General features: G+C 42.9%; 1 protein-coding gene across 1 annotated transcript in view; it reads right to left on the minus strand.

Moving 5' to 3' along the window:
* CACNA1H (calcium voltage-gated channel subunit alpha1 H) overlaps nt 1-13105 on the minus strand; it is a 1502131-nt gene that overhangs the window by 338601 nt on the left and 1150425 nt on the right. The window contains exons 11-13 of the mRNA XM_086940723.1: nt 9841-9992; nt 2702-2887; nt 834-951 (exon numbers count right to left, since the gene is read on the minus strand). Of these exons, the coding sequence (XP_086796849.1) occupies nt 834-951; nt 2702-2887; nt 9841-9992 (456 nt within the window). The remainder of the gene's footprint in view (nt 1-833; nt 952-2701; nt 2888-9840; nt 9993-13105) is intronic.

Raw genomic sequence — 13105 nt, forward strand, 5'->3', positions numbered from 1 at the left:
TTGTCATCAGCTAACGGGGCAACAGTTAACGCATTTATATCGACAGCCCTCAGTGCTGGTGCCTTCCCTTGCTTTAAGGTTCTTGATCTTTGTTTTCAAAGGTACCGCTAACTGAGTTCACTGCTGTTGTGGTGCAAATCTTCTGGGATCATTAGATGTCGGCTCTCCCAGAAACCTTGACTTAGACATCAACCCTGCCATCTACGGGCTTGTGTCCATGTGAGAATTTGGTTGGCACTGAGCCCCATGCATGAAGAGTTAGACCCTTCAAAGACAGGAAGTCTGAGCTTCAACCTCCGGCATAAGAAGCACAACCAGACGGGTATCCAAAGTAGCCCTGGCAATTTTGATAGGACCAGCCCTGGGGGATGGGGTGGAGTGCAAGTGTGAAGCATTGCGGCTTTTGGTACTGGGGGTTGATATTGCAGCACTGCATCAAAACCGGTCCCCACTGCTACACAAACGACCTCCACCCTTCCAGTCTCCTGGGAAAATGACAAATGCCTGCTTTGGCCAATCTGGCCCTGATCAGAAGGTTACCATGTCCCCTTTGGCCATTCCCAAATCCTGGGATATAAGGTATATTTGGAGTTCTATACTATGTAGGCTGTCACAAGGGTTGGAAAAAAAGAGAGCTCACATAAAATGGAAAGAAAGTGCATTTATATTCGTGTTCAATGCATTACTTTCTCTTTTAAAGCTCTAACACATGAACACACAATCAAATAACCATAAACAACATATTCCATCTTAGGAGACAACATAAACAACCTTAGAAATGTACACAGAAAATGGCAACACATTGAAGAAGTCAGGCACCATCTTGGTCTCACCTGGAAGACAGTGACAATGGCCCACAGCAAGGAATCAAAGTTCTTTCTGTCTGGAATGGTGTCCCCGGTATCGGTCTTCAAGCTAAACTTGCAGCCAAAAAGATGCATTCCCAGGATGCTGTGGATGGAGAGCATGTTGAGAAGGTTGTGATTATATACATAATGTACAAACGACTGTCAAAAGAATCTGATAACCTGGTATGTACATTGAGACAGACCTATTCGCCATCAGTACTTTGTGGTATCAGGGTGATTTTAAGTGTTATACAATCAGAACATAGGATAGCACAACATAACGCAACATACAATAACAGCATTCTGAAAGCCCCAACAGATTTGGAGACTAATGGCCAGACTAAAATTCACATGAGAAAAAAGCTTTCAGATGGAGTGAATAATAGCATATTAGTTCGAATGGATGAAAGAGAGCAAGTGAATGTCCTTGTTCACCTCCTGTAAATTATAGCTGATGCCTCTGTTGGTGGCTGTTACCATAAGCGCACATACGGTGTAAATAATAAACCACTATGCAGGTAAAAGTTGTTAATAATAATAATAATAATCATAATTTGGGGTCGATGGTGAACTGCGCTCCGCTGGCAGAGTTCATGGAGTTCTTTAAAAAAAACTCCACTGGTGGATCGAGGTTTACTGGCTGCACGCGCTCACCCCTAATAATAATATAAGCAACACACACACACACAAACACACACATATATATATATATAATATATATTTATATATATATATATATATATATATATATGTATATATATATATATATATATATATATATATATATATATATATATATATATATATATATATATATATATATATATATATGCTCCATGATTGACCATTTGGAATTATTATTATTATTTTGAATTTTGTAGAGCGCGCAGCTACCTCCGACGGAGGTGTCCCGGCGCTGAAGACATAGTCTCAGGAGGGTCGGGGGGAAGTACAGAGGGGTCTTATGATTTTTTTAAAACTCTGCAGCCTTTCCAGTTTGACCGTTAGTACTCTCCGACTAGGCACTGATATACATGGAATGTGCACAGAACCACGCGATTACCCCTTTAACAGAAACCTGCTGAGCCAACCCTCTGAGATGTGGCAGTGTGTCCTTCAAGTCACCAGAACTAAAACTAACAACATGAATATGCAGGAGGTCTCAGGTTGTATTACATAAAGCCCCCCCGGGGGCGCAATGGGTGTTTGCGCCCGCTTTGCACCCCCCGGGCACTTAGGGATTACAGAAGGGGCCGCAGGCACTTGTGCGGACCCTTCTGTACTACCAATAGCGCTGGCTTACATGAAGCGCCAGTGCTATCTTCAAGGAGGCGTTCCCTCATATGAGTGGCGGCGTGCCCAATGCAAATGAGGAAATCCCTTTGTCTCTGCACCGTATTACCGACCTGGGTGCAGAGGCAAAGAAGCCCTCAGGAGGCGCATTGACAGTGCGCCATCTACAAGGTGGCGCACTGTCAGTGTGCCCCACTGAGGGCAACCCTCTGGAGGCGGGAAATAGCGTCCCATGGACCCTCCAGGTATCCCCTTGTAGGCGGGATGCACCCACCTGCAAGGGGATCTCTAATCAGCTTCAAAAGTGCAGGCGGCAAGCCGCCTGCACTGTGATAAAACGAAGCGGCTGTAAAGCAGCCGCTCTGTTTTTTACAGGAATGCACTGCCACCATGGCAGCACAAGTTCGTGGCTGCCCTAGGGGCAGCGCATTCATGGTAATAGGGCGCGTCTTCACTGTTTGTGTCCGGCATACCTTTTTAAAGGTGCGCCGGCGCAAACAATGAAAAGGCACAATTGCCAAAATTCGGCCCCTGAAGCGAAGGTCCAACCACCTTTTTACCTGAAGATGAAGATGAAAAGCATGAGCAGCATACAGAAGGTCGCCACATTGTCCATTGTCTTCATCAGGACCACCAGCTGTCGCCGTAGAGCAGGCATGAACCTCACTAGCTTCAAGACCCGAAGTAGTCGAAAAGTCCTCAGCACAGATAGGCCTCCGTCTGACTGCCCGATGATCTCCCAAACACTGCAAATAAATACATGAGAATCCTTGTTAGAATGTACACTGATGAGAACTTCTTTCAAGTCAAATATACCAAAATAATTTAAGAAGGGAGGAAGGAGGCACAGGTCACTGAAGCAAACACCAAAAATCAAGAAGGGCAGTGTTATTTTGGAAGAGAGAAAAGTTCTGTTTTATGTTCTTTTGGTCGTGCACTTGGTTGTTCAGATACATCCAGATGTGGCACCCAAAATAAATGGAAAACAAAACAATAAGGCAACAATTGCGAGTTAGGTGGATAGATCTTGATACAGAAATATCAGGTGATCGAAAATAATTGATTTTGGAAGGTGTCTTTGCACCTAAAGTAGCCTATCAAGACTCCCTATATGGTTTATCTTTGATCTGATGATGCACAATTACACATGCAGGTTCTTCATTTAGCTACCAAATTGTGGTGCATCGGTCCCCAAAGTATGAGGTTCTTGACCTCAAGAGTCCTTTATTTCTGCTTTTAAATTGATTTTATATTTAATTGTATTGTAGCAATTATAGAGCGCTATTTTCCCTGTTTTGGGGAGCGGTAGCGCATTTTCAGATGGGTAGCATGCTACACCATGCAGGAGTTGGAGACATAAACAGTAGCCATACACTTTTTTAAAGGCAGCAAAACTTCCTAATGATCTGGAAATACACCTCACAAGCACAAAAGAAGTGGTGGGACAATCAAGGTTGGCCAAGTGTCCAGGAAACTGTGCATTCTTTAAAAGGCCCAGATTCCAAGCTTCTAAATGCTGTCATTTTGCAAATCTGACCAAAATAATATTTATCTATCCCTCAGAAGACTTAAAAATTGGTACACAAAATGTAGTCACCTCAGGAGGCACAATTTTAGCGAATCATTGTGAATACAAACCCATCTGTATTCCAAATTGAAAAATATATTTGTCTGGGTGAGGGTGCATCGGCTATCTGCTATTATACAAGAAGTGATGTCTGTGGTGGTTAGTACTCTTCTGCTACTGTTACTAGCCTTACATCACGACTTACACACAGTGACAACTCCTCCACTTGGGCAGAGGAGCATCGCCCCACAAGCCACAGAGCTGAAAAACAAAATGGTATTAACGTTTATTTATTACCGTTTTAGTTTTTTAGCAGCCCATCTGAACTAAGTATTAGGATGGGGCGGGGCCAGCGCTGACAAAGGCAACGGAGAGCTATGCACTTTAAAGTGCGCATGTCTCTTTGACTGGCTGTCCTGGGCTGGCCAGCCAGACATGCGCATTTTAAAATTCTCTAACCTGGCTGTCTTAGACAGCTAGGTTAGAGAAAGTACAGGCCTTCAGTGCTCTCAAAAGCGCTGAGAGAGGCCGATCTACCCAATCCTGGCTTTGCTTTCATGTTGTGAAAACAGCGCCAGGATTGGGTTGTGCAGTTTCTTGCTTTCGGGGCTAACGGAAGACGCTTGAGGGAGGAGGATGTTGTGCGGCGAAGAAAGAAAGGTAATTTTATTTATTTATTTATTTTTTGTGCCGCCCGCCCTCAGTACATGCCAGCCACCACTGCTTACATGGCAGATAAGCAGCACGATAGAGCAGGTCACATGTTGATGCAAGTCAAATGCAGAGCAGAAAGGTGACCTGGAATCAAATCATGCTCCGCTACAGTGGGAGACGAAGAACCCAGGAATGGGATGATAACCCCATGAATAAAACTAACCTGTCCTACTACTGTATAAAGTCATTCTGGCAACATGCATGTGACTGTAATGCTGATGTTCTGCCTTACTACTTGATGTAGCCATTCCTATTGGCAGGTCAGTATCAGTACCTCAAATCTGTTTCTCAGCCGAAAGCGGCCAGTTGTACCAACCTTGGATGGAGAACTATTTGCGTGTAAATTTTTATACTTTTGGAGTTCACTGGCAGCTCAAAGAGTACTCCTAGAAGGTTTTGACAGACAGCTTTTTAGAACTCACCCTAGAAATCTTTAGTAAATCCCTATTTAAGCACAAGAAAGCAGCTCTGCGTGTGCCGTTGTAGTGGCAGCTCGTCCTTATGGGCGTCTGGGCTCCAGCCTCCTTCTTTTCTGATCTTTTTTTATTACACCAATGAATAACAGCCTTTTATTCACTTTTGGTATGATAAAAAAATGCAGGCTCTCAGGACGGGCAGCAGATTGAAGCAGTGACTCTACATTCTCCCATGGCTGGTGTAGGCATATAGCGGCACCTGTGCTAGGGGAGGCAGATTTTCCAAGCCTAGTAAAGTTCCAGCCCTTATGTCATTGGTGTGACAACTCTTGCCTGCCCCATCAGTGACCCACTGCAGTGTCACCTGCACATGTAGCATGCAGGTTTTAATGCTTAAGACCCAAGTGCCCAGGGCTAGCACCTCATTATCCTATAGTCACCCATGCTGATCTCATCACTGTGGATGTGAGCTAGGAGCCTCATGCTCCAACCCTACTCTGTGACGCGCTGGGAAAGAGATAGGTGAAAAATCAAGACGCTGAAAGCTGAAGCCTGCCCATGGCCCAGCAGGCTCTAGCTTTTAGGTCCCACTTCAGTGCTCAACATGAGTGGAAGCAGCCGCGGCCCGGGCAGGTAAGGGCAGTAGGGCGGTGGGGCCGGGTGGTGGGGGGCTTATGACGGACAATGACAATGAATTATTTATTTAATTTTCCCACATCATCGTCCGTTGAAATCCTCCCTCATCCGGCTCCACCGCTCTCACCTGCTTGGGCCGTGGTTGAATGGGAGCAGCCTTCATGCCAGGGAGTCAAGGTATCAGCAACTGACGAGCCGAAGCAGACCGGTGCAGGTAGTTGAAGTGCAAAAAAGGTCTATCAAATGTTGTGTGCATGCATGCAGGTGAGAGATGAGCTTAGTGTGGGAGAAAGAGCGTGTGGGTGGTTATGTGCGTTTGAAAGTAAGTGAGTGAAAGAGAGGGACCGGCAAAGGGAGAGAGTGAAAGAAAGTGACAGTGGGGAACGGTGAGTGTAAGTGCATGAGAAAGCCAACGTGAGTGAGAATAAAGGAGAATGAGAGATTGAGAGAGAGACTGTGAGTGAGATTAAGAGTGGGTGCAAGTGAGTGAGAATGTGAGGCAGTGAGTGAGAATGAATGCATGTGAGGATATATGAGAGTGTGTTGAGGAGTTAGAGAGAATAAGACTGAGGAACTGTGAATGAGTGCAAATGAGTGTGAGTGAGTGAGTAAGTGAGCATGAGTAAGAGAGAGTGTGTGTATGTTTCTGTGGGCGTATTACACTTGCAAGTATTCTGCTGGACCTGCCATACCGGAGATCATCTTTGTCATAATGGAATATGGGGCACTGATTGCAACATGCTGATTCTAGCACCTTAGAGGTAATTTTTGGCATAAAGAAACGGATTGGTGTCACTACAACGCATGCTTTTACATCGCATGCCTTTACAACGTGTTTTTTACCACGCAGTCCATTACAACGCATAATGCTTTTAGGCGCTGGATAGTGAATTAATTAATTTACTATTCCAACTCCAGTCCCCGTGGATAGCAGGGAAGGTGTTGGATAGTAAATTAAATATATTCCCTATCCTAGAGCGCCCCCCAGCGCAATGCATTGTAATGGTATGCGTTGTAATGGTTGCGATGCAATGGTAGTGCGTTGTAAAAAATGCGTTGTAAGTGATGTTCCCCAAAGAAACCTGTGGTCAAAGGCTGGCAGTGGCTGGGCACAATTCTTGGCATGGGGGGCACTCTTTGGAAACCGATGACAGTCGAGTTTTGGATTTAAAACGTGGGACACCTGTGGCAGAAGGCTGGAGCCAGCGTACAGGGCCTATTTTTTAGCAAAATGCTGACATTGGTTTATTGAAGGCAGCTCTTGGCATAGAGCACACCTGTGATAAAATGCTGGCAATGGGACACTAGAACTGATTCTTGGCATAGGGGACACCTGTGAAAAAATGCTGGAACTGGATGGATTTCGAGCAAATGTGTGATGTATAATGCACTATTTGGCCCTATTGTTTTCAACTTTCTATGGTGCGGTTGGTGGATGGGGTAGAGAATCGTGTCCCCTTGAAATCCATCAGGAAAAACTGGGTCCGCTTGCTTCACTTGCTTGCTGGAATTCGGCATGTATAACGCTCCACCACTTTTTTTTTTTTTTTTTTAACGCTCCACCACTTTAACAGATTGCCAGCCACACCTGACAGAATGTACAAATACGCACGCAACAATGTCTCAAGTAAGTGCAAATGCACTCTGTAAATTGTTTTTTTCACTGGGAAAATATTGTCTCTGTGGAAATGATCCTTTTCTTGAACCCATACCAGTTTTAACGATGTAACCTTCCATTTCAACATCTGAAACGCATCTACTCCTGCCCTTCATATACATAAACCTCTGAGCGATTTCAGGGTGGGAATGAGCTGATTAAAAGGTTTGTGGATAGACCCCCAAACAAGTATGTTTATGGGTGTTCCTTAACTTGCCAGACCTTACTGCCCTGAAACTTCGACTACCCACTACTTTCAGATTTGCTCACATGAGAGTGTATATGGGAGGCAGGGCCGGACTGGGAACCGAAACCAGCCCTGGCAATATTCTCAGACTAGCCCCTAGTTAAGCACTGCCTGGCGTCGGAAGGCTGGAAACGCTTGCTTGCTGCTTTTGTTACAGGGTTTGCTGCAAAGCTGCCCCCAGTATCAAAACCAAAGGGGATGATGGACGGACCTTTGAACATTGCAAGCACTCACATCCAGTCAAATGATCTGGGATTAATCCATCATCATTCTTTAGCTCACTCCGCCACCCCAGTTCAGACATGGCCATATGCAAATCAGTCTGACCCTGTGTCTCATGGGAACAGTCCAGCCCGAACTGCCAAGCCATGTCTTCCGTGGACAGGAAACAAGCATCCTGGGACCGTTTTTGGGTTCATATCCCTCATCAGCAAGGCTATTTTGAATCCAGTGGCAAAGTGAGCAAGGGACCTATGTCTGGGCATACACTGCCAATTTAGGGCGAACTTAGCAAAACCAAAGGGAAAAGCCGGCCCACACAGCTGCAGAACGTTCCTCCACCCTTCCAGCCTCCAGGGAAATGTGATGCCCGCTACAGTCAGTCCGGCCATGATGAGAGGCCATCTTTTTGTCATGTTTTGTTAAATGGCAAAGGTGGCTTTACACTTGTAAAATCAAGCACATAGTGCACGGTAGGCCAACCTTTCCAGAGAAGCAAGGATAACAAGCCAAAAGGAAACACATGACATGAAGCCATTCAGCATAACTTCAGACTCCCTAAATATATCCTGTCAAAACTCCCGTTCTAGGTGCATGGGTCCTAATTCTTTTAATAAATGAAGTAAGTCTTCAAGTGTATGGGTGCAGATATAAAACCTTAACAGAAGTATACCTGAAAAGCTGCAAAATTTGCAGATTCCCAGGTACTTTATGGAAAACATTTGTGAAACCATGTTTTAGATATATGGGTACAGATACATTTTCTCATGCAAGAAATAAATTAGCAAGTGTAAACGTACTTGCTAATGGGATTTTTTCTCCTCGGGGAAAACACTTTTCCGCGTGGAAAAACACTTTCTCTCCATCTACCACCTCTGCCATTTTTGGGTTTGTTTCTAACCTCTTCACTCTTGAAAGGGATTTATTCCTGCTCTTGACAGTAGTAAAAATCTGAAAATTTCCAGGGTGAGATAGTGCAGGGTTGTGGATCACGAAGACCCAGAAAAGTACAAGTTTTAGGGTGTTGAAGTGTTCAAATCTTACATGGGTTTCTGCCCCGAACAACCACTTCACTTCCCACAAAAAGGAAGAGATTAAATCACATAGAAACCTCTGTGTGGGTACATTATTTGATGAATGCAGCAAAGACTTTAGTGAAGTACAAAAGAGGTTTTGCCCTTCATAAATGCCTTGCAGTTAAAGTGCCGGTCTCGTTCGAAGCTGAGCCCATCACAAGTCACTATGCACTTTAGAACCACAGTGGGAAGCTGGAAGTTTATATTTAGATTTTAATCCAACGGCTATTTACGAAATGAAATTGAATTTCAGATGAATTACCTTTTATATTTTTCAATAGCATCTTTTCCTTTTTTCTCTTTTGTACTTAAGACTGTCCCCTTGTCTCTATGTAATGGTTTTAAGTAATCATACAATAAAATTCAATTCGATTAAATTCAGTTCTCTCCCTAAATATGTTATTTTCGCTTGTAAGTTACATGTACACACAATTAAAGTTTTGAGACATGGGCTAGTGGGTTAAAAAAAGCTGAAACACTTTTTAGGTAACTTGGCATGAGGTGTAAGCTGCATAATCACCCTCCGAGACAATTATATTTTTGTTTTTCAGTTTTGTTTGTTGTCAATTAACATATGGCTGGGGAATAGAGAGATTACCAGCCTAGCTTTGTGCTATCACAGTAATCATGAAAAGCAATTTCACTTGTGTAGCAACGCTGACAAAAACACACCGATCCGCCGGTCGCAAGCAGCGCATCTGATATTGCATTTTCTTTCTCCGCAGCAATAACCAAATAAAAACAAGTCAAAACAATCTCTTGCTGTTAAAACCTGCTCCTTCCAGCTTGTTGCATTTAATTCCATATGCTGTGAGAGGTCTTCGTTCGAGCATAGCAGCAGAAAAGAGGGGAATTTGCTTCAGAGCCGATCTCATCACCGAGCTAATCATGGGAGGATTTGCCAGACGTCCACATGGGGGATGGTAAGAAATCACCCCTCGCCTTCCATCTGCCGCCACTTCCTATATGTCAGGTGGCATCTCATGAAACGCAACCTAGCAAAGCCGCAAACGTACATCCGGCGCGGCCCACCGCCTTCTCAGCAATATTACAAGATTATAAGAAATGATCTCCTAAAGCTTGCCATTACAAGACAAGGCTGTCCCAAAGCCTCTTAGACTCACAGCGACATGACACGTGAAGGAAGGAAAAGTGGACTATATTGACCTGATGATGACGATGATCCCGTCGAAGATGTTATAAGGGTTTTTGATGTAGCCGAACATGCCGAAGGCCAGAAGCTTGAGAACCATCTCCAGGGCAAACATGCTGGTGAAGACAATGTTGCTGATCTCCAAGGAGTTTGTCAACTCTTCTGGCTGCAAAACAATAAGGCAAAAAGTCATTGTTATGTTCTATGTGAACTTTGACCTTCAAGCTTGTATGGATTGTATATATGAAAGAAAAAAAGAATGATAAACCTGTGGAAATAGACATAACCATAATAGTACATCTTTGGAAGTAGTTGGATGATGCCTGGCAAGGGCAGTGATAAATCCAAAAGCATTCTCCCAACCTGAAGTTAACATGCAGTTAAAGAAAGACTCAAATATTCAAAGTCATGATAAAATATGGTAAGACAAGTTAAGTAAATGTTAAAACTTTCCGATTTATTGAGAACTGTTACATTCACAGCAATTAAATGTAAGAACATTTAAGCCTTTTAAAAAGTTGTGGACTCGCTAGTCACTCCATGGTAGTGTCAGAAGCTAACTCAAGCCTTCAACCTTACTAAGCTACAAGGCATCTGAAATCAGCTCCTGAGAGCCCAGTGACTTCATACACATAAGATAAAAAAAGAGTTATCAACATATCTCTTCAAGTGTAAGTCTCCATTGGCAAGAATGCCCACCTCTATGATTGAGACTTAAACAAGACCTTCCAATGTTCCAAAGAGGCTTCTCCGTTCAATGCATGATCTGCATTTCCAAGCGTAGTCTGGGTTTTAAGACTAGCCTTCCTGACAGCTCAGATCAACCAACAGCTCGAACATCCTGATTGGTGAAACAGTCCAAACCATCAGTCTTCTGGGATGCAACAATGAAGGCTTTTCCATCTAAGGTACACCTATAAACATCTGAAACCTACTTTGGCATGGCTTCATTTGAATCATCCTGGACCCTACCTACCACTTAAGACTATTCCCCTAATGTGCTGAAAGGCGGTGATTTTGCAACGCGTGTCACGTTACAAACCCCCAAATGAATAAGTAAATAAAATATGGATGGAAATTGATCTCATGTGGATGCTGTGAAAATCTGGCATATATATATATTTTTAGGGGGGGGGGGTGCAGTGTTGAATATCCCCTTCATTGTGGACATGGAAAGGTGTTTTTTTGTTTCAAGACAAGAACAAATAAAGAGCTACTGTCCTTTTTTCAATTAATTTAATTTAATTTGTTTGCCTATCCCTAGAAGTGTCAACTATCTGTCGGTAGCCTCCGCAGGTGGGTTTTTAAATGAGAAATCAGGCAACTGGGTCTGTTTCAAGGAGGTCTTTATCAGCTGTGCAGACTCCCTCGTGTTGACATTAAGCCTTGACGGTGGTACCTTAATGATATTTTTAAATAACATGCAAAGTTAAATTAATTGATTCAGGAAAGTATAGTAAAATATAGTATGGTCACTCGTTTTGTTTCCTTTTCATGGAAATCTGATTTTCTAAGGGAATCATTTTATTTTCCTATCACCTTTCTTAAAACAGGACTTTTTTCCATACTTGTGTCACCACTCCATCCTAAATCATTCAGGTGAATGTTTGGAAGTGTAAGTTATTGTGGAAAAGGCAAAGCATTTTTTAATAATTAACAACATGACTGTGGGTGATCACCTCATTCATGTTACTTTTTTCTCGCCACACCCTAGTCCCTCTTCATAGACGACCATCGGCTATTCTTCCAGACGCCTACTTTAGGTACTATTTATAGTGGGTAAAAACGAGCAGAAGCTGTAGAATTTCTGCATGCATAATTGATACCTCCACATGGTAAACAGATTGAGTGAATCACCTGTCACTATTCCATGCTGAGTTCTGGGCTTTTTTTATGCAGAAACTTGACCTAAATATTGAAAAAGTTTTGCAAATCATGAGCCATGTCCAGAGCATTGTAATAACTCTGTAAAAGATTTTGAACAAAGTGTGTGTACAGTTTGAGGTGAGGACTGCGAGAAGGAGGCTGACTGCCATTCAAAGATCTTTGTAGAAACCTTCATCCGAAGAAATCTGAAGGCACCACAGCCCTTATGCTTCAACACATTTCTCCATTGACACAGAATGTGGAAAACCCTTTGCTATATCAGGCCCTAAAATCCTACCCCGGTCTCAGCTTGATTTCTGGCCCAGTACATATTCACACACACCGACTATTCAGCGAGCATTTGAACTTGGAGCCTCTTTTCGCTTCACAAACAGAATTTGTACTCCTGAATTTGTGTTTCCCTGCTGGCTGACAGCACCCGCATTGACTGGGGTCTTTAAGCAAAGCAGTGACAGCCATTTGTTTTAACTTGACCAGAAGGTCAATTTGTGGATTTGTTTTCCCAATGATTGACTTTTCCTAGTGCAAATGGTTTTTTTATCAACAAAAGCAAAGTCCTGAGGATGGTCTAACGGACAAAGACAACATTAGACCGAAACGTCGACTTTTACACCTATTCCTTATTTTATTGAACTACAGGCAATTTTGGTATTGTGTAAACTCTTCAGATTGCCTATAAATACTTTGTGAAAGGGTGTTCACAACGGTAACTATGAAGATTATTTAACCCTATGTATTGTTTACTTCTGGCTACATTGTGTTGATTTATTGATTTTGTAACCTTTACCCTAATGATTTTACATCAATATAAAACTCTGTTTCGGAATACCTCCACCTGTGTTATTCTCATCTCTGTATTTCTATAATAATGTTTGATTCATTGATAAATTAACGAAATTGTTTTCGGAGTAATCCAACTGGAAGCGACTTTAACAGAGCTTACCTGATTGTAATTTCTCAATTGCTATGAATATATAGGTGAACGAATCCCTTGCAGGCACAGCTACCTGCTCAAGTACATATTGGGCACTTTTGTCATAGACGAACCCTTAATGGATTTTTCAGACTGGTTTGTGCGTTCAGCACAGAGATGCAATGGAATGGATTCTAAACAGAAAGATGTTGTTCGAGACTACGTTATTAGTATAAATAGTTCCCTGCTACACAAATACATAAGAAACACACAAGAAGATGGAAGTTTTAGAAGCATTGCTGTGATCAAACAACTGATTATTGGATTTCTGAGCACATTCAATTTTTAGGTAACAATACTTGTTCATACCACCCTACATCCTGCAGTTGTGTAACTCTACGATGACTCACACTCAGCTGCGCTACCACACACCGGAGCCCTGAAACGAAACATAGCATGAGGTGGTGGGAGGCATGAGG

The sequence above is a fragment of the Lissotriton vulgaris genome, chromosome 10, assembly GCF_964263255.1.
Source record: "Lissotriton vulgaris chromosome 10, aLisVul1.2, whole genome shotgun sequence".
Taxonomy (NCBI): Eukaryota; Metazoa; Chordata; class Amphibia; order Caudata; family Salamandridae; genus Lissotriton; species Lissotriton vulgaris.